This window comes from Aulonocara sp. 'chitande type north' Nkhata Bay, linkage group LG8, assembly GCF_057382095.1.
Source record: "Aulonocara sp. 'chitande type north' Nkhata Bay isolate Kocher_YH1m ecotype deep benthic linkage group LG8, A_spYH_male_GT1.1, whole genome shotgun sequence".
Lineage (NCBI taxonomy): Eukaryota > Metazoa > Chordata > Actinopteri > Cichliformes > Cichlidae > Aulonocara > Aulonocara sp. 'chitande type north' Nkhata Bay.
In genome coordinates this window covers 13,872,554-13,900,272 of record NC_141351.1, presented here as the reverse complement: position 1 = coordinate 13,900,272, position 27,719 = coordinate 13,872,554, and the positions used below count along the sequence as shown (strand labels likewise).

Sequence of the window (27,719 nt, the reverse complement as noted above, 5' to 3'; positions counted from 1 at the left end):
TCACTGGATATCTTCTCTTTTTCTGATCATTCTCTGTAAACCGTAGAGATGATTGTGTGGGGAAATCCCAGCAGAGAAGCAGTTCCTGAAATGGTCAGAAAAGCCACATTCAAAATCACTTTAATCACCTTTCTGATGCCCAGTTAGAACTCCAGTGGGTCATCTTGACCATGTCTACATCGCTAAATGCATTGCCACATGATTGGCTGATTAGATATTTAGATTCACAAGCAGTAGAACAGGTGTACCTAACAAAGTTGACACTTAGTCCACATATTTAAAAAGGTGCGAAAAGGGAAAAATACTATTTGCTTTCTGGAAATTAGCAAAAATGTATGGACTTATATCTATATTTAAATGGACTCCAGCTTGGTGCGCCGTTCAGGTCCAGTGAGGAGAATGTCTGTGAAGCAGCAGTTTGGACTTTAAATCCTCTGAATGGAAGATTGCTTTGATGGACAGCGGCACAGCGACGTGCATGACCTCAAGTACCGCTGACACCGCTGCTTTTGAAGTGGGACCTAAAGCTGACAAAAGTCACTGAGAGGGAGGTCATCTCGGTGCAAAAATCGCTTTGTCACCTGAATTAGGCTCAATTCCACCACGCCCGATAAACAGAAACCAGGACAACAGATGTTAGTGTCAACAGGAAGGAGGAAAAGCACAAAGCAAGACTGCTGCAGCACATTCAAGATGAACTTAAGACTCATCTCCTTTTATTCCCTGAAAACATAGTATGTACATCATCCACAATCTTTTTTTTTTAAAACATCTCATCAGAATTTTACACAATGGCATATCTACAAATGTATAATATAATCACAGTTTGAATATTCCACAAGACAGATCAAAGGGAATCATTGCACAGCAGGAAAACAAATAATGGCAACTTCTCTCATTTTCTTTTACAGATCGGCACTCGCACATACTGAACACCATGTTTTCATATTCATCAAGGGAAACGTGAGGTTTGTTTTAGTCAGCCGCACAATGCTGCAGCATGGCTTCATTTCAAGGCTGTGGAATCGTGTTGGATCAGCGGGAACGTCGCCTCTCTCGAGTTGACACGCTATGACCAAAAATCAGACGCCGCGTATTAGCATGCCTCGGAGGATTTACTTGGACAATCCCATGCGACTGTATTGCATAGGCTGTATTATGCTTCTGTGCCAGAAGCAAACTGCCAAAATACAAGACTGTTAATCACCTTATTCAGCAGCAAGCACCTACTTCTTGATTAAAGATGCATGAAAATTTGGCATAATTTGCAAAAATGCAACTTCACTGAAAATCAGCTAAAAAAGGCTAATAACACCCAGAATGAAGACACAAACTCCAGGTTTGCTACCTGCACGCTTGCATACTGAGCTCACGTCGCAATGAAGTCAGTTCGAATGAAATAAAAAAGTCAACACACCGAAACCTCTGTGCAGAAATAGAGAGGCTTTAAAGACTCCGCGCACTCAATCCTGGAAACTTTCATCTTTATTAACATAGTGGTCCATTTTAACATAGCCTCAGGGTGAATTGGGGGGGGGGCGTGACCCATAAAAGCCCGTTTCAGACTGTGGGAAAAAAAAGAAAAAGAAATGGAGGCTTATCTTTTGTGACAGCTTCTGCAATCAGATCAAACCAACTGAAGAGAGACTGGCATTGTTAAATTGAGTTGCTCTCTTCCCTTCATCCAAAGTGTTTGCGAATGTGTATCTCTCTTACTTAAATAGCTGTCAGCGAGAGACAAAAGCATTATTGTGTGTAGCTCGGGGATGCTGAGCTGCAGGTGTGTGCGTGTGTGCGCGCGCGCGTCTTCGTTTGGCTGACAGACTCTGCTCTAAATGCAAATCGCACGTTCCCTCTCGGTGGAACAAACTCCGGTTAAAGCCTATAAGCCCCGACAGCTGAAGCATGTACACAAGGTGTAAACACAACGAGGCTCGAGAGGTTAACAAAAAGGCACACATGCAGCCATGCACACACCATTTTAAATATCCACACACACACACACTGGGACAGGTGCTTGTTGCACGGACATGAGCGATAAACAGACCACATGGAGACAGACAGTCACGTTCAGAAACACAAAAAAAAGACAAAAAAAAAAAGAGAAGAAAAGAAAAACAAATAGGATCAGCATTGCACTTTGTCCCTGGATATATTTCTGTTGGCTTTCCTGAGCTATAGCTACAGATCTTCTGTTCTCCCTTTGATTCATCTACATTTGATTTACTTCAATGGACTCAGTGACGCTACAAAAAAAAAAAAAAAGAAGAAGAAAAAAGAGGAGTGTGACAAGAATACCTAAACATTTCAGTCTCTTTTTTCTCCCCCAACCTCCTACCAAATCATATTATACACATGGTGCTAAAAAAGTTTCCAACCACTGAGCATCTGCCAAAAATATGAGGAATGCTAATGACGCCGGAAAGCCGAGACATACACATCTTGTCTGGATTAGATGGGCTACTGCCAACTGATGCTAATGAACTGCCTACAATCTGAGTTTAAACACTAAGGTTAAGGACTAAAATGTTTGAGGTATTCATTCATTTAAACTGAGAGCAAAAAAAAAAAAAAAAGAAATCCACAGGAAAGTGAGTGACAAAGAATAACAGATATGAAATCACGTGTACTAAAATAAAACTCAGTTTTAACCCAACCTAAAAGAAAATAAGTGAAAATACGTTGTGGACTGCTTCTAGGATTTGCTGATGGCTGCCAGGAGGAAACTGAAGCAGTCTGCTTCCTTTCAAGTCTAGCAGCGGTGTCGCACAGATGGTCAGGTCTTGCTGATGTGATGAACCTTGGTTCACAATCTTGCACCAGCCACGGCTGATCTGTTTTCTTCAGGTTTACCTTTAAATATGGAGTGGCGTGCTGTCAAGCTGAGGAAGCAGTCTTTAAAAAAATAACAGCAATAATAACAATAATACATTTGGCTTGGAGACAGAGAGAACATGCTGGCCATGAGATCATCTCAGTGTATTTACCGTATGATGGATGGAGATCTGTGGAGCCTAATGTGTCAGAATGTCAGGATCTTTGCCTCTTGTTTTTTCTTTTAGCTACACTCCAGGTAGAATTTGCTATACATTCAGAATGAAGTCAATTATTTTACAAGGCAATTAAAAGTTTCAAGCTAGAAGCGACTGGCGTTAAGAGTCTTCTTGGTGTGGCTCGGGAGGGGGGGGTGATCCAGAGGTGAGCCAGAGGAAGATTCGTTGTGTCAGAGGCAAAAAATAGAGGGAGTTTTACAATATGGATGGAATAGAGATCATTCAAGTAGGTTTAGATAACTTGTTTTTCCCCAAATGGACAGAAACAGAGTTTGAGTGCTTCTTCACGAAACAGGCTGCTGGCACTTAGACATTCAACTCATTCTTCATGCGTGTAAAAAAACAAAAACAAACAGAGGTCCTCAAATAGTTCTCGGGCCTGTGAGGCGGTCGTGTCACTTCCTCCTCACGCCGTCCTCGGGATCCCTCTGCTGCTTTATGAGCTTTTCGATCTCAGCCCCGAGAGTCTGCAGGTTCTCCTGAAAAACAGAACAAAAGGGAAGATGAAGCATTAAAGCGGCACACGAGGGACCGGTGTGCTAGTTATAACTCTATTGTTAAAAACCGGCCCCTGTCTTGTCCATTTTCCTGATGTTTTCTGAAAATAGCAGGGCATTAGTCACACCGTCTGCAGAAACCAATTGCCGCCATCAAATCTCATCAATATGAAGGACAATCATCGGCGGCTTAAAAATCAGAAAAGCCTGGATCATCCATCTCGGTAAAAGTGAAGCCTTGATATGGCTTTGTCTGAATATTTTACTGTCATTTTAACATTGAGTGTTTTTACATCATTCCTTCCTTCACGCTGCCAATCATCTTTCATCTGCAGAAAGAAGTCTGAAAGCCAGAAATTACTCCCACATTTTATTGCAATTTATTGTCTTGTTCAGGTTTTTTCTTTTTTAATGAAGAGAGTCTCTAATATGTAAAAAAACAAACAAAAAAAACCAATAAGAAGCTGACTGGCTGCATCATTTGGAAATGTTTATGAAAGCTTGTTCCCACATAAACATCAACGTGGCTGCGACAATACATGTTGAAAGAGTGGTGACACTTTGCTTGGATTTATGTGGGCGTGTTGGAAACGCTAGAAATATTTTGTTTTGTTGTTTTTGTTGTGAAATCCACCAGATTGATTTTTTTGTCATTTTATTTATCGATTTATTTATTTTTCTGGCCCACCATGTTTGACACTGATTCTAGACACATTTGACATTTTCTATGTCGACATTTGCTTGCATTGCACTGCATTGCACACTGACTGCAGAAACAGACACAGCGGTAAATTGCCTGTAATTGTCTTGTTTTTATCCACAGCGAGCAGCATTTAAATAAATGACCTCTGTTAAAACTCATTGCAAGCCCGGCGCTGCACTAACTGACGGCAGCTACCTACTGAACGGCTCTGGAGGATTCAGAAGCCACGGAGAGAGATTTCCCTCAGGAGCCGGTGGAGAGCAAAACAGAGTGAAATGGAGAAACGCCACACAATCACAGGCTAATGTTGTTTTGGGTTGTGACTGCTGGTTACATCCACAAAATCAAATTGAGGCTGTAAGCTTTATGTTCAGCGACGAAATGTGAATAAATATGAGCAAATCAACATAGATACACAACAAGGTCAACACGCAGCACTCTGATAAATACATCCACACTCCAGCTGGGTGGGTAATGCCAGTCTTAACAAGGTTAATCTTAAAAAAAAAACAACAACTACAAAAAAAACGTCTGATCGTGTCCACTAAGGGGACATAAATAAATACTTTCCACATCCAGCCTCTACATGATGTCATATCCCCTCTCAAGTTTCAAACCTGAGAAGGAATATTGATCGATACGACATCAACAAGTCAGAAACTACTAAGTGCATTAAAAGACCGAAAGGTTCAGCACACTAAATGAGGATGGACACCATTAAATGAGGCTTAAATCAACTATGAATAAAGAATACATGTCTCAGTTACAGTAGGCCACAGTCTCTGTGCTCAGCGATAGCATCAATAATGCAGGCTCTGATCTGAATTGGACTACGACTTTCAACGTGTCGTCTCGAGTTATGTCAAGCTGACAAACTGCTCGTCGCAGGACTGTCAGCCTGTCAAATATCTCACAGAGACAATACGATGCATGCTGTGGCTGGCTTTGAAGCTTCGAAGAGCGATCCAAATATCACATAACGCCACTTAACGAAAGGGAAAAGGTGGTCTGACATTCACCCTTTATCACATTATTTTTAATGGTGGTTTCACAACATGCGGTTATTGACAATAACTGGCTGTGTGGCGCGGTTTGCTTCCTGCCATTAAACAGAATACAAAGGCAACGACGCAATGAAAAGATGCCATAAGAGATACACAAGAAATTTGACTGAACTTAACGCAATAATAATTTGTAAGATGTCGAGATGATAGAAGTTTAATAGCAAATATCTCAGTGTGAAACTTTGTGCTAGAGGCGCTAAAGCAGAGCGAGCCAGGCATCCTGCAGTCTCCAGGGCTTACAGAGGTGTGAGATTAATGTACGACAAGAACACAAACGCTAGAAACACAAAAACATCTTCCAACCGTTAAAATAAAAAACACGAACGCAGCAGAATACACCTTTACAAGCACGAGCGTGATCTGTGCAAATGAAGAAGAAGGGGAAATGCTACGCTGGCAGCTGTATGAATTAGAAATGCTGATGTGAATAATTTTTCGGTGTTTTGTGATGCGTCAAACTGTGAATCCACCAGTTTGACATCAACTCACATTTTTATATTTAGATTTGTTGGATTAAAATGGTGATTGCAGTGTCCGCACGCTTTGATAATGAAGTCACATCAGGCTGCGTCGCTCCAAAGGTGAAGCGTGACGCTCGCACGGCTGATTAATTATCCGCTCGAATCACAAAATAAAATACTTAAAAAATTTTTTTTAAAAAGCAACTTAAGGCTGCAAAAGGAAACTGCTCTGGTCATCAATATCATCACTGCGTTTAAATGAGTTGTTCTGCATTTCAAGAGGAATACTCTGGTGCGATGAAGCCTGCTGGGGTACGCCTTACCTTCAGCGTAATGTTCTTCAGCAGCGTGTCCTCCAACACGGCCTGCAGCTTCCTGTTAATCTCCAGCGACAGGTCCAGGGTCAGCCCGCTGTCTGCCGGGTGGGAGGTGTAAAGCGAAGCCATGATGCCTCCCCGCCGGCTGAGGTGGGCCTTGTTAATATCAGATGCCTCTGATGAGAGGGCCCCTGTCTCCTCTCTCAGCACATAGCTCTGGATAATTCTGCAGGGATGAAGAGAGAGGAGATGAGTCAAACCACATGCTTCAAAAAAAAAAAAAAAAAAAAGTAAAAGGGAATAAAGTGAATGCATCGGCTGGAGACTGCTGAGTGAAGAAAATTGAGAAAGTGGGATTTCATAGTTAGGAGCTCTCCATGCTCCTGCAGAGCAATAAACCATTTCCAGCAGCAAAAAAGGAAGAAGAAAAAAAACTCAGCCGACGTTACAAGAATACTAATCCCACTGGGATGGGCTGTTGCACTCATGTACGCGGGATACATTCAGTCATAGTTAGAAAGAATATTATTGTGCCTGTCAGAGAAGGAAAGGTAATGAAAACGCGGCGTAAGAGCGGCCGACCAGGATTCAATTAATCAACCGGCATGCCTGCATGCGCGTATGAGAAAGTGAGATAAATCTTCATGTTCATTATACATTTTCATCACAGTAACAATATGGTGTCGAGGTTAAGCTATGTTTGTGTCACAGAGAGGGAAAGAAGAGAATTAATCAACTTAACAGCTCTAAACTTCCTGTTGTTCAATTTTCCCATCGCAGCCCAGCGAACACTGAGGAGCAAGTGTTTCCATTTAGAGGAGACCAGACCCATAGAGAGCCGCCACTGAATTTCAATTCATTACTGCCGCCTACATTCTTACTCCCCCCCTCCGTCAATATGTGACCAAAGACAGAGAGTGAGAGAGAAAATAATGCAAAGTGCAAGCTCAAGCGAAAGATGCTGGTTAAGTATGGTAGGGAGATTAAAATGTTAGCATTTTTTTAAAGTCTGCTGTCATATGAGGGAAGATATTTGAGTTAGACTTTAGACATCAAAACTGAAACATGCGCAGGCCTTTTCCAATTGCATCCGTATCCTTTCATTTTCCAATCACTTAATAAAGGAGTGCAGATAGCTGAAGAGGGCTGCGTACTGTCCTAGAGAAAAGAGCAACAACCCAGTACTATAATCGATATTTGTAACCCGCTGTCGATCCAACCATAAACCTAAAGTACTCAACTATCAACTAGCAATGTGTAGTTCAAATTCAGGGTGGCTAGCTATAAGATGAGCTCAGAGTAGGGGGCACTTAAAATAATAAAAGCTGAAAGACTCGAGATTTTTAAAAAGATTCATTAGATAGGAATACAGTGTTTAAAACGCTTCTATTTCTATATTAAGCACAACTACCACTACTGCCACCAAGACTCATTAAGTATTTATGAAAAATGCAAAGTAGGAATTAACACAGAACCATAAATGGAAATGAGTACAAAACATCATCCTGTGCTATGAGGAGCTTTATAGATCAGTCATCTTTCAGTCTGCAACAAGCTATGGATCCATTCTAGTCAATTACACTGACCTCCAGTGGTGTCTTTCAGTGTTAAACACCTAGATTTAGACATGCATGGGGGACTAAGTGATTCAAGAAGAGCCCACTGTTTAATTATTCCTGTTCGCAGAGGCATTTATGTGAATGTGTTGGGAAAGAGGTGAAAAGGGTCGGAAACATGCCTGTGATATTTTCATTAATATAACATGCATTAACGGCCCATGTTAAAATAGGTGAATCGAGTTGCAGGTACCAATCAGCATGCAGCAGCCTACATTTGTAAAAAATGCAAAAGCACCAGCAATTCAACCCGAACTGAAAAGATTCAATGTTTGCATAAACAGAAAAGAGAGATTGTTTTTAACATGCATTTTAAGCATCCATACTCAGAGATGGGTCCTGCTCCTGTTCTTTTATAATGCATGTGCTTTTTATGCTAATGTAAATCTAACACATAAGGAAAGCGAACATCTACCTCAAACTATGCTATGGTGTATTGATTCTAATCTAGCAAAGCAAATAAGTACATGGGTGCAAAATTATATGGATAATAGCTCTGCAAGTATCATAAAAGAGCCACCACCAGAAAATATCCCCATCCACACTCACAGAAAAACACATGGGCTACCACAGACATAAAATTAAACTTACCTCTAGACTAGCCTTGCAAGGGTCCATATTAGGACCCCAGTTCCATCACGACAGTGTTTAGTAAAAACAAAAAAAGTGACAGAAATTAAAGATGTGGCTACATGATGTGCTCAATGGCATGCACAGGTCGGCAGGGGGAAGAGATCAGAAATTTAGAATGACAATGACTTATTATTTTGAATCTAAGACTCAAAGGGATTTTTTTTTCCTTCTAAAAAAGAGGGGCAGCGAGTCATGCATGCATAGCGTGAGGGTGGCACAACAGCTCAATTAAGAAACCACAGTTCTTAAGATTACAAACTTTGGACTTCAAAGGTCGGAAGAAAGAAAGCGGACAAAAAAAAAAAAAATATTGTGGTCTGTATTCAGAACATGGAGGCTATAAGCAGGAAGTAATCAGCTTCATTTTGTACAACAACAAGTACACCTGCTCAGTAAATGCAAATGCATGTGATGAGATCTCAATAAACCATAACACAATCCTTCATCCAGAAAATATGAAGGGACAACATCATGACAACAGCAAAAATACTTTAAGATATGACCCTGACTGGCAATGAGACAGATATCCCTGAAGTGATGCGTCCCATTATGCATACTTAACCCATTCACCAGTGTGGGCCCACAATAGCCTGCAACAGAGCCTATATTCCTCTGATTTACAGTTATCATTGATCGCAGCCTTAGTGGAGTGAAAAGAGTGCTCTCCAGATAAATAGGTATCAACACCTCCTGAGCAGAAGGCCTCCGCCTGCTTTGTTCCCATCTGGTCTTCAACAGTATCATTTTAATTCAAGTCACATGAACAGCCAATTTAGACCTAATAGCCATAATAACCAGGTGTGGCAGTTGAGGGAAAGACATCACTGCCCTTGAAGGATGCTGCTGCTAATTCTGCTCGTTTTAGCTCATTTACTTCCAATCACATATACTGTACTCTATACACTGACCCGTCTTTGACTTCCTACACACATTACATCAACAAGCCACTCCGGGAACATAATGCAAGGCTGCGTGATGAGTGAAAATACATCTACAAATCACCAGGTAGCGATAAAATTGCTAAGTGGGAGGGACCATTTCTGGTTTCGCAATTATTTTTTCTTTGCTCCTGCAAGACTATTATATTGTAGCAATGCTACAGCTTTTTAACTGTAGCCGCAGGTTTCAGTCATTACAATATGGTTTCTGCAGAATCTTGTTCTGTCTGGCTTAGAAAAACAAAATAGACCAACGGTACTGTAAGACTAAGCAATATGGACCAAATATGATCCTGCATTAAAGCCATAAGAAGATTTCACAACTGAACTTTAGCCAATATCGAGAGAATGGGCAGCTTAAGACGATGCTCAGACCTGATTTTTCTGAGCAGAACAAAACAGAAGATGCACTGATGCAGCTTTAAAGAAAAAAGGGTTTTAGATTGCAACAATAAACCGTATCACTATCAAATATATACTTTGAATAGATTTTAAATGTAAAACGTATTGTCCAGCCCTGACCAGTGGCACCCAGAAAGGCTCCTCCCACTTTCAAAAGTGAGCTTAAAGATGAAAAACACTGCTATGATTATGACAAGTGTCATGGATGTGGTATCGAAGATTAGCCACCAACTCTCCTTTATCTGAAACCCTTTAAGATTTAGCCGCTATGTATCAGTCTCTTTATTCATCACCTGCTTCGGCCTTACAGCTATCTTGTCAGTGTTCACCGGGCTGTCCTGGAGGGATAGGGACAGAAAGGCAAAAAGGACAAATTTACATCCCTGCTCTGAGTAGTGTAACCCTCCCACACCCGGCCCCGTGCTTAGCAGAGATTTTACACAGCTAAATTTAGCTTCGCAACCGTGGGATTCGTCCTCAATTTTAACTCTTAAATGTAGGTTGAGGCTAATGGATTCAATCCGAGTTTATGGCTGGGAAACAAATGAGAAGTGGGAAAGCAGAGATGATCCAAGTAGAATCAAGTAGGATGGATGAAAAGAAAAAAAACTGAAGCAGAACTTTAGCAAACTGTACAGCGGAACTATAGGACTTCAGTTATTTACCTTTCAGCTTTGAGACCTTCTGACTTTTTAAATATCCTATTTTTTTAGCTTTATATCATATCAAAAACAAATATATAGATTTAATGAACATATATTCATTGATCATTTTATCCTAGTATACCAGTATAGCACACGATGGACTGCGAGGCCTTAAATGTAGAATACGCAACAATGCGATGAGATTAATATCGTCCAAACGTCCTTTACACTGGCTTTTTCATTGCAGGTGATGGAGATGAATATGGATGGAGCATCATTAAGCAGTCATACACATGCGGCTCCATGTATGGCTCAGACTATAAATAGATTTCAGCGAAGTTTGTCATGAATGAGTCAGTGCCTTCATGGGTTAGGATCAAAAGATTAGAGGGTGAGACAAAGAAGGAAGCAGAGCACCGTAAACTGTCTGTATGGGGGTCAAGGTCAGCTGAAGCATCCTTTCATCATTTGGAAAATCTGTGTCGAACCAAGTTATGAAATGAGATATGATACGTTCAGCGCTCAGAGCTTAGCTGTCATATTGGTCAGGGTGTTTCGATGTTTAAAAAGTGAATAAAAAGAACTGAACGTATACGTAGCATAGACTACACATCCTACTTTAAGTTGTTAGTTTTCTTAAAAGGCAGAGGTTGTTTGCAGAGAGTTTCATTTTCTCAAACCTGTAATATTACTGCTATCTTTTAAATAAAAGCCATAAAGCCTGAAACACTGTATCTGAGACTTTTGTGCATTTGCACTGGGACTGCTGTCAATTTCAAACCTTTATTCATAAGTACTGCTTGAGCACGCAACAATCAAAAAGATTCCAAAACATTAGAGGTAGAGATGCAAGAAGTTGTGTCATTTCCCGTTTTCTGCTTCCTCTATGTTGGTCCATCCCACTCACTTGGTCTTTTTGCGGATCTCTTCCACCAGTTGCTTGATATGGTCCTCCATGAATTCGATTTTCTCCTGCTTCCGAGCTAGAGCCTTTTGCAGACGGACGATACGCTCAACGAGCACAGCCTTGTCGACCTCTGGGAAACTGTCCACAACCACCACCGAAGGGCCCGACTGGCTCTCTGGTGACCGCTCTTCAACGCCACTGCTGCCGCCATGACGTGCATTCAAAGAACCTGGAGCATCAAGGGGACAGACACACATCACCAATGAACAATTTTCACTGATGTGGCTTTGATCATGTAAGAATAAGCTGTGAAATATTGCTTTCCTGTATGAAACATTGACTAGATACAATGTTTGGGGGTTTTTTTAGAAGAAGAAAAAGAAGAAAAAGAAGAAGAAGTAGTAGTAGTATCTATCCCATTGAAAGGCCCAATAGCAAAAAATAAAAAATTACAACTTTAGGTGTTAAATACTAACCAAATCTTGGAGTAGTACCTGAGGAACTGGAGCGACTGCCCATACTGCTGGCATCCCGTTCGCACCCTCCATTCTCAACTTGCTCCAGCCTTTTTCGGGCTTTAGAGAAAAAGAAAGATTTGTTAACTGTCAAAAAGTGACTAATACCAAGATGTCATTGTCACAGACACTTTGTGAAAATCAACATCACTGACAATTAAATATTATGAAAATGAGCATCACAGCTCAGCTGAACTCTCGGAAGGATTCAACCTGAATAAACATGACACAGGTTGCTTTTGAAGAACCCTGCAGGCTCAGCAAACCTTCCAAGGTTGAACAAAGGCTTGAAATGACTATGCTGATTAATTGTAACTGCTACACTGATGAAAAATTACTGTTTCTGCCAAGAAAAATGTCCTCTCTAGCCTACAAGACAGCTGAAAGTGAAAGGATTGATCACAGAACATAAAAGTGCTGAACTTTCAGCTCTAAGGTTTTTCTTTGCTCCCAGAGAAGAGGCGAGGGAAGCTGGCTCACCCTGTTAGGTATAACCACAGCAGGGATCCACCTGTACACTCATCAATCACTTTGCAGATTCTCCTCGTTATGTGACTCTGTGATAGTGTTCCTCTTTGTTTTCTTATCCAGGTATACTTTAATTGCCCTGACACTATTTTTGCGATCATTGTCATGTTGATTTCCAGATGGTATTGTGTTGAGAATCTCTTGAAGGTTTTCTGTATTCATGATTCCACCAGTTTTGACAAGATCTCCAACACCACTATTCCCAAATCATGACAGAGCCTTCACTGTAGGCTGTAGACACTCATTGTCTCCTGAAGTCCTTCATACATAGATGGCGATTTCAGAATCAGAAGACGGGCCAGATACATGTGTCAGGTTTTTGCTGGCTTTTTTCCCCAATTCTTAAGGATATGACTTTCAAATAATGTTTATCTGATGGAGATAATTTTTCAGGCCTTGCACTTCTTCTTTTATCCTCAAATTTTTTAAAGCACACACTGCACACCATTCTGAGATATGCCAATATTTCACCTAATAGCTCTTTGGGAATCTCCTTGCTGGTGTTATCTTTGGAACCAAAAAATAAGAACATGAGCAAAATGTCACAGCAAATGTCCAAAAAGAACTATGAAAGCCCTTCGATAAGCCTGGAGAACTATTGCTTAAGACTACTTTAAAAAAATGACGAGAAGCTGGCTCCCTGGAAGCTAAATCTAAAGAAAAATGAGGTGAATCAAGACTTTTCTGCAGTACTTTATATATATGAATGACAAAACTATTGAAGGGTTGATAATTCAATGAAATGATACAATTCTCTATATTACAGTTATTCTGTTGTTTCATGACAGTTAGCAAAGGGTTTGTCACAGTGGGTGTCTGCACATGTTTGATTTGCACAGATCTCTTTGAGACCGGTCTTCTCCTTAGATGGAACTCGGGATTTTTAACTTGTTAGGAAAATGTGTAAAGCACTAAACAACCGAGACGCTGCCATTTTCCATGATAGATGTTTGAGAAATCATCTGCCTTTTCAAACCAACCTTTATTATTATTCTAGACTTTCTATACAAAAACAAGAGATGCATAAATACATTAGGGTATCTGACCTTGTGTTAGCTGTTTTGTGAGGTCTTTGATATTAGCAGCTTGCTTCCTTTTCTGAGTCACCAGCTCATCCCTCAGCTCTTCTACTCTGGTTTTCAGTTGGGCCACCTCCGTCTGCAGTGCTGCCCGCTCCTCCTGCAGACTCTGCACCTCTTGTCGTCTTAGCGCCTCTTCCTGTTTCAGTTGCTGTGACTGCAGGATTAATGGTGTAAGAAAAAAAAAAGACTAATGATGTAATAACACCAATTATATAGTAGTAATATATATTGGAATGGCTGCTTGCTTTAAAAACAAAATTAAAAAGATATTTTAAGGCTTTCTCCTGAATTTTGAGCAGGAAAATGTCATTACTTATAACAACACAGTGATCCACTGTATGTTTTCTCAGTTCTGCTTCTACAAAATGATTCAAACATTTGATTAGAAAATGTATTTCAATCTTTCTTTAATCAAACCAGGAAACGTGAGCAGACGCTGAAACCAAAACAATTTGATAACAACTTCAAAAAAGAAGAAAAACAAAGACAAAAATGAGTTTAGTATCATTTTTATCTTTCATCTCATCAACAAATGCATTGTATCAGATAGTGCATTCATAGTACGCCAACCTTGTCTTCCAGCAGCCTGTTGGTCTCCTCCAGCTTTCCTTGAAGCTCGGTGAAGTTGTTAGTTAGCTGGTCCAGCTGAGACTGTAGTGCGTTGCTCTCCGACTGAAGCTGAGCGTTCTTGCTGCTCAACTTCTCAGTGAAGCCCAGTAACTCAGCTTCACGCTCTCTGCTGCCTTGTACATCACGGTGCAGGTCAGCCATTTGATTGGTCAGGCCATCCACTTCATCACGAAGTGATTTGATTTCCTGTTCATCGCTACATCCAGAAAACAATAAATAAATCATTAAATGGGCTTTAAATGGGCTCAATGACTAAAAAAATAATAATAATAATAATGGCAAGCTAAACATTTTAACTGTTCAATATAATTAAATGTACATGGATTGCATTGCTTATTTAGGTAAGCCTTTTCTTTTGCACAAATATAAAAATGTTTCAGTTTTCTCTACTGTGACTATCCCTTCTTTCTATTAAATCATCTTCACATGGCCATCACAGTCACACACCCACACAGGGACCAGAGTCCCTTTCCTGCCCTCTATGCTATATCTGTCTCTGCTCTATCTTTAAATGCTCTGATGAAGCAGTTGAGTGAGAAAAAAAGAAGAACAGGTAGTATATTACAAACTGTACATTTCTATAAAAAACTGTCATGTCAGCATGGTAATACAGGTCCAAAGCAAAACAAAAACAAAAAAAACAAAACAAAAACTTATACTAAACATGCTTGCTCATAGTGAAATAACAAATGTCACTTTTTTGTGCATTAAGTATAGTTAGGCCCTTTAGTTGATGGTGCTTCAATATTTGTTACTATGTAAATGTGCTATCTTTTATTTATTTCTGTCAGATGCCACATATGCAAAACTGCTCTGTTCAGTGTGCGGTGGTGTCCCATCACACTTCCTATATGGGTGAGTGTGTGGCTGTACCATTGATGCTGCTCCTGAAGTGCAGTCACCTCTTCGAGCTTTTCTCTCTGGCGGCCAATCTCCGTTTTTTGCCGGTTGATGATCTCCCTGTACTTGGTCAGCTCATCCTCCCACCGTGGACGCTCATCCTCCAGACACTTTAACTAAAGAATAACACAACTTTCTTGCAGTGAAGACCTGGAGATATCCTGTGTGCCAATGTTTAAACACCTGTATGTCGAACAAACCTTTGTGCGTAGCGTATCAAGCTCATCCATGGCCTCTTTATAGCTCCTCTTCAGGTCTTCCAGCTCTTTGGCTTTCACCCGGTGTAGCTGCCAGATGCAGTAGATTGTCCATTAGATATGCAACCACTGTTTTGTGTTTTGCATTGCTTCTGTAAAAATAAGCTCTTAAAATAAGCTATCAAAAGAATACCCAACAAATTTTCCTCTCTTTTTGTTCAGTCTGGTAACTCACATACACAAAAGTTGATTATGGAGTTCCACAGGGTTCTGTCCTGGGACCAATACTTAAAGAAAAAAAAAAAAACAATTATAAAAACTTCTCTAAAGCAATATTATTCTGCTATGCAGATGATTACCATGATAGCCAGTTTATGTATGTAGCCATCCAGTTGCAAATAATTGCAGTCTAATTTAAAAACGCATACAATAATGAGCACAAATCCTCTGCAGCACCTATTTGGTACACCCCGACTGCAAATAACTGGCTGGTTACATTTGCTTGTATTCTGGTCATCTTCCTACATATCGTGTGCCATATCGTGTTGCATCCTGCAGCAACAATGTCACTATTTGTGGAGAAATTTCTGAATTTTTTTTTCCAGCTCTTTTCAGAGCTGGATTTAATGTGAATTTCTGTGCATACAGACTGCAACAGTTTTACAGAAGACAGATTTGCAACATTTGCTGATTAATTACAGACTACATTCAACCTCAGGTTGATACCAAACAGACTCCATCTTATTGCCGTTTTGTCACTCTGAAGATGGCAACTGAATGCAAGTGGTCATAGACCTGCCAAAGTCAACAAGATCACAAGTTGCAATAATTCTGGCCCTGCCAGTCTCCAATTACTGTTTACCCTAATGTCACCAGACCCTTGTTACTCATGCTTTATATTTAGAAAACCTATTATTTGGCCCCAAAAACCTCTGAAATCTAATCAGTGCATAACAATACCCTGCCCTCCAGTACTACTGAGACGACTATGGAGTCATTTTTCACCAGGACTGGTCGTTTGACTTGCAAATGAAACATGCAGTTGGGGCCACACCTGCTTTCACTTCCACGCTATACTCAAAATAGGAAACTCTGTGATTCAGTGATGTTGAAATACTAGCCAGCATATTTGTCTATAAATAACATTGGTCAGAACTCTGCTAATTCTGACTAATTATTACAACTTAAGTTCAGTGGTTTTACAAAGCAATGCAACTATCGGTCAAAAAAGAAAATCATACAGTTGCAGAATTTTTAATGCAGAAGCCTTCCTGGGCAACCTGTGTGCGTTATAGTAATCTGTTCATTAAAGTTGCTTTATTTATGCATTAATTAAGCATGTGAAAGCAATGACCATCTTTTTAACAAAGCCATTACCAGTGCTACTGAAAGTCAACTTTTCCCAGAAGCTATTAGTAGTCTGTGGTAACCACGACAACATGGCAGTAATGGAGATGCTGGTAAATTTTCTACTGTTGATTCTTACATTTATCCCTTCCAATCTAATTTTATAGCCAAAAACCAATGGAAACTTTGTACTTGCATTATTTATGACTGAGATGCATCATCACTTGAGCATAACACACATACTAAAATAAACACAGGCTTGGACCAGTTTATTCATCAGCAGAGTAGTGACATCTGCCAAAAATCAACATCCATGATAAACCCTGTCCTAAAAACTATTTCCACACAGTATCAGTGATGGCCCTGCAATGTACTCTCCAGTTACTGGGAAGAATAAAATCTCTGACATAATACCTAACTGGATGAATCTCTTTATGATCAAATTTCAGACCCCTGAAGAAAACAAAACAATGTAAAAAACATCTGCCACCTTAAATCCATCAAAATGTAAATCTAAGACCATCTCATTTAAACACAGACATTTTAAGGACTTTCTAGAAAAACAAAACAGGCTGTAGAATGAAAACAGGAGATGTGTGATGTATCCTGAGTTGTTGTTGAAATGCACAGCTTCATATTGATTATTTCTAGGCCATTTATTTTTAAAGTGCATTTCCCTTTAGAGCGGGAAGCAGCAAAAAACAGGCCATTGTGTTTGGATTGAGTCCACGTTTGTGCCTGCGTGTAAGGCATGTCTGCTCGGGGAGCGCGAATGCCAGTTTGTTATCTCGTCCAAGTTAAGGCAATTACATCTCTCAAACTGAGAAAAACAGGCCAAAAACATTTTTACTAGAAGAGCTGGCATCGACAATCAATAAAAGGCTGAATAATGGCTTGGTGAATCACAGCGTATGTGCAATTTTGAATTATTGTTTGTTTTGTCTTCTGGTGCCTCGTCACACAGATAAAAATCGAAATTGAGTTCACAAGTAAAAGTAAACCTTCATTCATCAAACAGTTATGTCACCCACTAACTATTGTTTTTGCCGTTTTGCATCAATCGTTGTCCAGGAGTGAATATGGGGATCTCTACACGATAAAAATCAGTGCATCCTCACAAAAAGCAGAGCTAGATTTCTCACTTGGAAAGTCAAAGAAGCCCCACCAATCCCAACTTCATAATCCAAGATTGCAGCAGTGTGAAAAAGCAGTATAACTGCAAAACATAAACTCAGGATGACGTCTCTCCCAGCTCAGACATCCAACTTTTAGGATTAAAGAAAGCAACACAAGTTACAAATCTTTAGTTTTATGCAGTTTAACCTCATTATCAACTAAGTGCACAAACGTAACCAATTTATTTAAAGTTCCTGTTGTTTTTTGTCAGTGTCAAAGGCTCCTTCTAGCAACCTAGTTTAACAAGTTAATCTTCAATAAAATGGGGAGGGTTTTTTTTATTTTTATTCTCTACGTTAAAATTCTCTTTTTTGTGTTATTATTACATTTTCCCCAATTTTTCAGTTTTCAACTCTTGTTAACACAATCTAACAAATCTACTGCTTATTCAGTGAAAATCCTAATGCTATAATGCAATGTAGTAAACTGAACTTGACATGCAGATGCTATGTTTTGCCTTAGGAGGGCAAAGTGGATGATAGGATTGGGTACACATCTCTGAGAATGTGTTGTGTATGCGTATTTAGTTTCACCTCTAACTGGTCTGTTTGTTCCTGCTTGTGTTTCTCCAGCTCTCCTTTCGTCTCCCTAAGTTTAGCATCAAGCTCATTGGACCTGAGTTCCTCTGATTCCTGAAAGAGAGTAGACAGTGAAGATTTTAAAAAACAAACAGGGCAAGAGAAAAGTCAAATACAGTGTAAAAAGACAGCCTTAAAAAAAAAAAAAGAATAAAAAAGAGGGGTCTCAGTTGAAGGAAAATATTTTTATAGACACAAATAACAGGGAATAACTGCCAGTAATGATTTTCCATTTGTGGTTTATGTCATATTGTTTTATTTTTAAGTCTTACTTTGTGATATGCTGACACTGTTGTCTGCGATTTAAAAAAAAGGTAATAATCTTTCTACCACAGAGACAGAGACTAGCACAGCTCTTTGCTACCATCACAAGGTACAAATGAAAAATGCTTTTCTCTTGAAGCAGAATCGGTCGTGCTCTAGTTCAGTTGTTACTGAATAGCATATTTTTAAATTCTATGAAAAGAACAATGCCGCGGCAATAGCGTCATGCAGTCTTTGTCTGCACGCGTAATAGCATGTTATAGTTAAAGATCAACTTTTGTGTTGGGTTAGGCCATTTATTCAAAAGTAAGCCAACTGATTGCAGTGACAGATACAAATCATGCACAAATAAACACTTATTCAGACTGATTCTGGGAAAATCTACTTCTTCCATGGTCTTGAGCAATCTGTTATTTTCCTGTGTTAAATATCACAAACCTGGTATGTTCGAATCATGTCCTGGCAGTTCTTGCGGATCTGCTCAGTCTCTTCCTTCGCCTGGGCCAACTTGGACGTGGTCTCTCTCAGTTTGTCTTTAGTTTCCTGCAAATAAACACAAATATGCTTTTGTACTATAGCACTAAAGCACAATTTTAAGATGCACAGATACCTGTCAACCACACAGAAAAGTGGCTCAACAGCTGCGACCTTCAGGAACCACCGACTTTTTTTTTTTTTTTTACCATTTCCCCTCTGTTTATAGCCTCATATTTGCTTGGAGTCACTTCAAAAATAAAACCATTAGTTTGTAATAAGACGATCTCAAAAATAGTAGCTATGATGTTAATGATGATTTTCTTGCAGGTCCATTACTGTACCATTTTCACCCCATTTCATTTTGCCTGTGACTCACAAGACGCCTCTAATTATGTTTTTTTATGGCGTGTCTGCAGACAAAAATGACTGAAGGAGATGTAATTTGTATGCTGGCGTAAGTCTTTGACAAACAACCGGTCTTTAAACAAAAGGAAATTAACATTAACCAGAAGAGGAATGCTGTTTTAATAATATGGGTAAGGCATACTCTGAAAACTGGAGCTGCATGTAGTCATGTAAATGTGTCATTTTAATTTTTGAATAAAATTTGGCTCTAGCATGCTGAGGTGCACATGCTCACTCTATAATATCATCGAAATCCTGAGGATAATATATGCAACAGAGGTCAAATTAACCTTGTACACCTCCTTTTTTACCTTCATTGACTATTAAATTTTAATAAAATAACAAAAAGTAAACACAAAAGTTACATTACCTTGTGCGCATCTGCCTCACTCTTTAACTTGTTCTGGGCCCATTTGACCTTGATGAGATGGGAGTTGATCTCCTCCTTTAGTTTGTCCACATCTCGAGTCAACCTGCCAACCTCCCCTTCCTAAGAACGCAGTTCAAAGGACAGATCAGCAAACAGATATTTGGTTGGGAGCCAACATTTCTTTTATTAAAAAACCTGCTTTTTGTTTCTCACTGATAGTTCTAAAAGGGTCCTACATCTGCAAACCACCGTAGGAAGAATAAATCTATCGCCCACACAATGCTCGCTTCACTGAAAAACTAATATAAGGTCGCTTATGTGATCTAATTTTCACTGTGAAGTACTGTGTATTCAAAGCAAAAGCTATGTCTATTTTTTTATTATGTCTAGTGGCAAATTAGGCTGAATTTAAATGAGTTCAAATAGATAAATACAAAACTCTCTCTATAAAACAGAGGCACTATAAAATAGTCACCTTTGCTTCATACAGCTGCTGCAGCCGCCCTTTCTCCTGAGCCAGCTGGTTTCCTCGCAGGGCCTGGCGATCCACCTCTTTGGTGGCTTCTCTCAGTTTCTTCTCCAGACTCTCTTTATCCCGCCTCAGGTCGAGGGCCTCTTTCTCACCCCGCACGTATTTCATCACCATGGTCTCCTTCTCTTGCCTCGCCTCATCACATTTCTTATTCACCTGGGGAGTTTTATTTTTTTAATATTAGGAGATGTCAGTTGACAATTCGATCACTGAGATATTCGTATTGTTAGGTCCTTATACATATCACAAAAACAACTGACGTTTCTCTTGGAACTGTCCAACAGCAGATGGCTGAGGCAGTGATTTATCAGCTACCTTACTTTGCCTTCCATAACCTGGACAAGTGACAGACAGCTGGAGAAACACATGCACCCTCCCCAGATGCAGTGGGGGTAGATTTCAGGACTGTCACTGTTCATCTGTCAGCATGTCAGCATTTTACAAATGGAGCCAACAAGCTTTCCATTTGCCAGCTATATTAAAAAAAAATAAAAATCTGCTCCTTATTGAAGGCAATTTATTAGCTTATTATTTAGTAAAGGACAGTAACGCTCCCAGGCTTTTATAATTCCCATATTTTTCTTTTCTTACACTAACAAGGGCTTAACTGTATTTTTTAAAATGATTCAGTAATTCATCAACGTAATTAAACAAAATGGGGTTGTTTTTTTTTAAAAAAATGGTAGGAAATGGTATCAAGGAACCAAAGAAGACACATTCAGTCAGTGAAAGCTTGATAAATAAATATGTGCCATTTAAGCAGCTGATGTGTGTATGGCTGAAACGATAGTAGGACAGGCTCTGCTAACACAGTTAAACATCTAAAATAATGTGTGGAGGAAAAATAACATAATGGATGCTGGAGGTTTGCTCTGAAAAGAATAAGCAGCAAGTGGATAAACTACTTTGTGTGCTGCTATGCATCCTGCAGAGGAGAAAAAGGCTTCTGCCACCCGCTGTGGTTTATGATGGAGCTGAAGTCTGTCAATGGGCGATTCCTCTGAAAGGCAGCTGATTACACTCTTTTATTTATTTGTTGCACAGTACTTGGGATGGCGTGTATTTGCACAGGAGAACCTTATAAAATTGTATTATAAATTTAAGAAAGGCTGTGTACGCCTTCTTTCTTGTACAAAAGCACACGGGTCCACCAACCACTGTGGGGAAACTCAAAGGAAAGAAATTATCTTTTATTTGGCACAAAGCGTCTTTAGATTAACAATACCAAATGTTTTGATCCTCGGGGGCTCCAGCTGATTATGAGCGGGACACACTATTAGTACAAGAGAGGAATGATTCAAGAGAAGGGCTTAAAGAGAGACAACCAAGTGCAAAATCAAACCCCTACTGCTCATTGAGCAGTGAAATTAAAAATTGTAAAGTGTGACAAAACTGTCAAGAGAAAAGTCCCTTCCATGGTTTCAACCAGGTGTGCAAATGGTTGGATGAAAATGTGCTTCCCTGCACTATTCGTTTAACAAGTGATTAAATCTGCAATAACAAGAGTTTGCCGTGCAAAGACCTTGAACATTCAGCTGCTAGTTTTGCGCAAACAGCTTGAAAGAAAATGAGAATACAAAAGCCTGAGTATTTTTGTAGTTAGACTTCATTTTAACCATTTCAGCAAGTACTTTAATCTAAAGACTAACACAAAAATATTTAGAAGAGAATGTGACATTGACATTTATATTTTAGAAAGCCATATCTCAAACTAGAACCTATAGCAAGGGGAAAACTGCTTTATGTGCTGCCATGTATCCTGCCCTGATACCCCTATACTCTATTCAGCAAATAGGTGCATTATTACACAATGTGAACCTTTCTTCTATAAACAGAGTACATACAAAAAAAGCCCCTGACTGTTGTGAATGATGTGAATGACTAGTCCAGAGCGCTTTGTTGTGGTTTGAATTTAATTAGCTGTCTGAGATGCAGTTTTTTCACTATACGATCTCTCCCCCAGATGCTGTAACATTAGTTCTTGTCAGTACATTAATAACACCAACACCATCAGCAGGCATTCATAAAATTGGTGGCAGGAATGTGCACCGTTATATCTTGTGAAGCTCAGAAAACCATTTTACCTACACTTCAACAATAGTGACCCCCCCCCCCCCAATCCAACCACTCAGTGGAACTATAATATACTCCCCCCCTCCCTTTAACATTTTTTAAAAAATGTAAAAACTGTGATAAACCTGGCCTACTGATAAGACAGAAACGAGAGCAGAGGTGCACATAACTTTAAGACTGAGGCAAAGCTAATTTGTGCTACCAGATTATCAAGGATGCAGGTGAATAATAGGTTCCAGTTGTACCTGTTCAATCCGGTAACCTGTCTCCTTCTGCATCTGCTGGAGAGCAGCTTTAGCTGACTGCTCCTGGTGAACAAGTTTATCCCGCGACTCCTTCAGTTCTTTCAGCAGCTCGTTCACCTTCGCCTCCAACTGCAAAAACAGGAATAGACAGTGTAATCAACTAGTTGGGCAATTTTGAAGTCTGGGCCACACCTGGGATAACCTGCTATGCAGGGTGACAACTGAGACAGAATGTGGAATAACTACATTTAGACAGCGGTGTCAGGGCTTTCAACCCCTCTAGATACTTGTACTGTAAACATGGAAATACTCCATTAAAAAATAATGACGAATGACAGACGAGAGCCTCTTCTACCTGAAATATAATCTTTTAATCTGATTGTTTTATGGCAAAGTCTTTATTTTCTTATTACATTTCTGAAAAGTAAACAAAATTATGAAATTATTTTGGATTTTTGCTGGACAAAAATGATCCAGGCATATACTGGATGCGTGTAATAATAAAATTACTCCTGTCTGTCTGCTAGGGCAGTGCTTAAACAAACCATGTTACCAAGAACATATTAACCAATTATTGTTGCTTCCATGGCAACAGCAATGCTTAACTGAGCCCGATGAATAGAAACGCACTTTATGTTTGTAGTTGTAGCTAGGTGGGTAAGCTTTGTAAGAAGCTTTTGTGGTGGGAGAAACCACAAAAAAGGCGGGATATTAAAAACTGCATAGAATTCACACAAATGATGATGTTCATGCCCATTGAATGTTGGCAATCAGTACACATCACCGGGCTGTTTTGTTTGACTCGCCTGTTTACCAGTTATACACAGCTGTACTCCAATTTTTAATCAAACTGATATGTGACAGTGAAGGGTACAACTACACAGGCTTGCTTCTCCCATTTTAAACAATACAAAACAGACTAATTATTTTCTTGAATGTACCCTTGTTCTCTAACTAGAAAGGTGCTCAGATATCCATCCCAGCAACTTAAAAGCATCAGGTGTGTCCATGGTTTTTGTATTTTGCTTAATGCACCGGGTCACATTCCATCACAAGTGCCAAAACCAAGGTTGAATTTGACAGATCAAAGCATTGCTGACCTCACAACTTTGCCAATTTCAATTGACTTTTAACAGACTCATACCACTGAAAAGCAAAACTCCACAAGATAACTTTGGTGAGGTTTGATCTGAATATCATTTTTGCCAAGTTTGGTAAAAACCACAAAAACATGTCCTTACAAAACATATACGCCAGCACTCCAGTGTGGTGCTTTGAACACAGCTTGACCCAACAAATCCAACAGGAAAAAATTGCATCTGGTTCAAAAGGTACTTGTATGAATGTCTGAATACTGATATGTCTGACAAGAAATCAGATTAAAAACACTGAAGTGGAAAATTTTCTCAGTGATGGAAAAATCATTTGGTTAATGTGCTTCCATTACCATTTTTTTATAAGTCTCTTGGAAAAAGAACAAAACTTGATGACACATCCAAATAAATATGGCCTATTAGTTTGGAATATGCTTGACTTTGACCAAGTTTTCCCCCTCATTACTTGAGTTTATATCATAAACAGTGAATTCCATATAACCCTGAACAACATAAGAAAGCATAGGGGCACACTAACCTTTGTAATGGTGGCAAAGCGCTGCTTTTCTGTTTCTGTCCTCCTTTTGAGCTCATCTCTCATTTTGTCCTTCTCTGAACAGATACCCAGGATCAGCTCCTGATGTCTCTTGTTTTCCTCAAGCAACCTGTACAAACAAGAGAGCACGCACAATCTCAATTCAGGTCAAGCCCATATAAAGTAGTTTTTGAATCTCTAAAAGAATCTTGACTGCTGCTATTAAGGCCAAGAGGCATAGCGGGACAGGAAAAATCTGTGGATTATACTCTGTATTCATCACAAAAATTAATGCTTAGGTTTTGACATAATTATTCTCCTATGTCTGCTTTTTCAAAGTAAGAAAAAAAACATTAAATGAGTAGACTGATCCCATTTAAAAGTCAAGTACAGTAAATATGGCACTTTCTAATGACCTGCGATATGAATATGTAGAAAATACCAACTTACTTCTGAATAGCCTTCTCCTGTTGTGCATATTTGTACTGCACACACTTCTCGAAGACTACCATGCATCCCTCCTGGTCCGTGGGGAGTCCATTGACAGGTGAGCTCCCTTTCCGCTCACTTCTATCGTCACCATGCGGCAGCTGACAAGCCAAGAGCTCAGACTCAAGCTCATCTAGCAGTGACTCTTGTGACAGTGACCGCTGGATCTGAGAAATAAGCTTTCGGCTGCAATCAGTGTCATAAGGACTTGCAGAAGAATTTGAGGGAAACAGGTTTTTGGCACTGGTTTGAGGGCTGGAAGCAAGCGAGGAGCTAAAGGTGTCAGAGATCGGGGTAGAAGGTCCATTAGAAATACCGGAGGTTGTTGTTGAGTCTGTGGGTGAGTTTTTGGAAGTGCTATGGACAGAAGAGGATGATGGACTCTCAGCTGAACTACTATCCTCAGCAGGTGATGGCTCAGTGGGGCAATTTGTAACCAAGAGCGATGGCTGTTCATTGCCATTTGGAATGGTAGCATCAAAAGTCAATATGGTATCTTCTGTCCCTTTAAGAACAGAAGGAGAGTTTTCTACTACATCCACAGTAGGTACTGGGGCTACCAAAGTGCTACCACTCTCATTTGAAGGACTTTCTGGAGGCTTCCCACTTTCCACTAAAACAGTTCTGGTATCAACAGGCTCCTCTTTCACATCTGGATGTTCATGACTGCATGTTTGAGCTTCATGTTCCGTCTTTGTGTCCATCTCAGCAAGTGCTGTAGTCTTGACTGATTCACCGTCAAGCTGCAATTCATCTTTTGCCTGACTGCAGGTTTCCGCCTCCTGTGCACTGTTGAGAGAGATTTCTTCCTCCTCGTCTGCATTAGACGTGTTGACATTAAGGAGATTCATCTGGTGTGATGCCGTCGTCAAGGACTGAACCTCTGATCCTTCCATCATTTATGTATCTGAAGCAGGACTGAGGTGTACCCAGGTCCTCCTCTGACTCAAATCTGTGTGACAGAGAGAAAAAAAAAAGACTGAATGGAAGCAGACCTAAACTATTTATTTGTTTTATTCACACCAACACAGCAGTTTTTCCGTGAACAACCTGAAATTCCTTTAAGTCACAGATACAGCACCTGGATTACTATCATGTTTTCCCTTCCTTGTTAAGCTTAAAATTTCCTCATTGTAGTTTATTATGCAACCAAAAGGAAGCCTAAACTCAAAGAATTTCCCAACATACAGCCTCATTTGCTGCGACACACACAAAGGGGTGTGGACCTGTAAAAACCTGTGGTGAGATACAGCTTGAAGAGCATGGTACTCACATAAGATAGGCATTTACGATTACTGCAAAGCCTGAACTTGCTTTCAAAATACATGCATTCAGAAGTCCCACAATTAGAAACATCCTGTTTAATGAATTCATTCACTTTCACTTTTTATTACACTTCGAAGGGACTCGTGCATACTCTCCAGTCAACGTAAAGAATAAGAAATAAAACAGCAATGGCTGAGAAAAAGAAATTAAAGACAGTTTATAATTTAAGAAAATGTGTCTGCTAGCAGATTTGCTCTAAATGGTTTAAGGTTAGTAAACAAAGCCGTCCTATCTGAGTCTGAAGCCTTAAATTACAATTTTTTTTATTTAAATAGCGTTTTCTCAGCATTTACCGTGTTATTCATTACTATGATTATTAATAACTGGGATCCTTTAAGTTATTCTCCCTTTAACAATGTGTAATCGTGACGCCCCTTTTCTGTTTCATGTCCAGAAATCCTCCTCATTTGTCCCACCTCTTTCAATACCATCGTCTAGCACTGCTCTTATACCAACTAAGAGCAGTTTCTTTATGTTATTTACACTAATACATACAAGCATTAAGCTCACCATTACCCTGCAGTCATAAATGTAAGGCTGCAGTTACAAATCGGCGTCTTCTGTTGACGCAGTAAAAGCGCAACAGCTTTAACAGATGCAATGCAGAAGATGCTCCAGTGACGGGTGCCATGCAATAACACAGGAGTTATTGTAATGTAGGCAGTCAGTCTTATTAAAACATACCGTTAAGTGTCCGAGCTTGCTGTAAGCAGCAGGCCGACGTCCCGCTTGTGTTTACTGCTGATTAATCTACATTTCGCTTCATTTAACGTTAGCAACACCTTTGATGGCTTTAGCTCGCTAGCTATTGATTTTGCCTTGACAGGGCTATGAAAACGAAAGGAAAAGAAAGACTGGCGTACGACATAGAACACCCTGTGAGTAAAATATAGCTACTAACAATAGGTTTAACGCTAAACTACAGACTGACAAACTGTAAGCGGGCAGTTAGCCTAGAAAGCTAAGCTACACTGATAAGCCTTGTGTTAGCTCGTACAATCCAATCATCTCATGCTTGACTTAGCGCAGCTAGCGCTAGCATCGAACATAAATATCAAAGAAAGCTTAATAAAGGCTGTTATAAGTTACCCACCGAGAAGGAAAACCCCATGGTGTGCTTCGATGTGGAGACAATCGGGGTAAAAATGAACTTTGAACCTCCCCTGCCTTACCAGCTGATCGCACAACAAGTCAGTCACTTTGATATGACACATCAACAAATATGGCCACTGCAAGAGAACCGATGAGACGATATAAACCAATGACAGCCCAGTGAGAAATGACGTTTGTCTGACGTAAATACAGGATAGGCTCCAGCCCATGGACAGCCCAGCCCTGACTACAGGTATCTACAACACCCACGTTTATTTTCTGGAAGAATTAATAATATGTTACACATTCAGAAAGAGCGCATATGAGCACAGTAAAGCCCCAGTTCTGAAGATGTTGGGATGGTGTATAAAATGTAAATAAAAACTGAGTGCAGTGATTTGCAGATCTCATAAACCCATATTTTATTCACAGTAGAACAATCAACATATATTAAATGTTCAAATCTTAAAAATGTACCTTTTTAAAGGAATAAAAAGGTGATTTTGAATTTGATGGCATCAAAACTTCTTTTAACAAGAGCCCATAAACATTCGTTAACTAGGGGGATCAATTATTGGACTTATGGGAGATGAATGCTGTACGATTTGTGTCTGTCTGTCATCTTTGTT

General features: G+C 39.7%; 1 protein-coding gene across 3 annotated transcripts; it reads right to left on the bottom strand.

Annotated features, from left to right (window-relative positions):
* Positions 1-684: 684 nt before the first annotated feature.
* On the bottom strand, positions 685-27,217 carry ccdc186 (coiled-coil domain-containing protein 186). 3 transcript variants are annotated; one of them, XM_086303665.1, is made up of 16 exons: positions 27,092-27,217; positions 24,634-25,624; positions 24,187-24,313; positions 22,555-22,683; positions 20,180-20,392; positions 19,705-19,824; positions 18,891-18,995; positions 18,144-18,242; positions 15,091-15,177; positions 14,864-15,006; positions 13,931-14,186; positions 13,325-13,514; positions 11,712-11,810; positions 11,236-11,464; positions 6,102-6,321; positions 685-3,532 (listed from the first exon to the last, which is right to left on the bottom strand). In XM_086303665.1, the coding sequence occupies exons 2-16, from the start codon at positions 25,569-25,571 to the stop codon at positions 3,449-3,451; spliced, it is 3,039 nt and encodes a 1,012-aa protein (XP_086159791.1). In that variant the 5' UTR covers positions 25,572-25,624; positions 27,092-27,217; the 3' UTR covers positions 685-3,448. The 3 variants fall into 3 exon arrangements, 2 of the variants coding, with proteins under 2 accessions (XP_086159791.1, XP_086159792.1); XM_086303666.1 differs by having other exon boundaries at positions 11,730-11,810; XR_015130736.1 differs by lacking the exon at positions 685-3,532 and adding an exon at positions 8,303-10,022 and having other exon boundaries at positions 6,183-6,321.
* Positions 27,218-27,719: the final 502 nt, after the last annotated feature.

Bases quoted from the DNA above. Each gene is read 5' to 3' on its own strand.
- ccdc186 (XM_086303665.1), bottom strand. From the start codon at position 25,571: ATGATGGAAGGATCAGAGGTTCAGTCCTTGACGACGGCATCACACCAG. The intron at 19,825-20,179 runs GTGACTATTTTA...CTGCGTTCTTAG, and splicing joins AGCAGCTGTATGAAGCAAAG to GAAGGGGAGGTTGGCAGGTT. The intron at 11,811-13,324 runs GTCAGATACCCT...TTTTCTCTAAAG, and splicing joins CACAAAACAGCTAACACAAG to CCCGAAAAAGGCTGGAGCAA.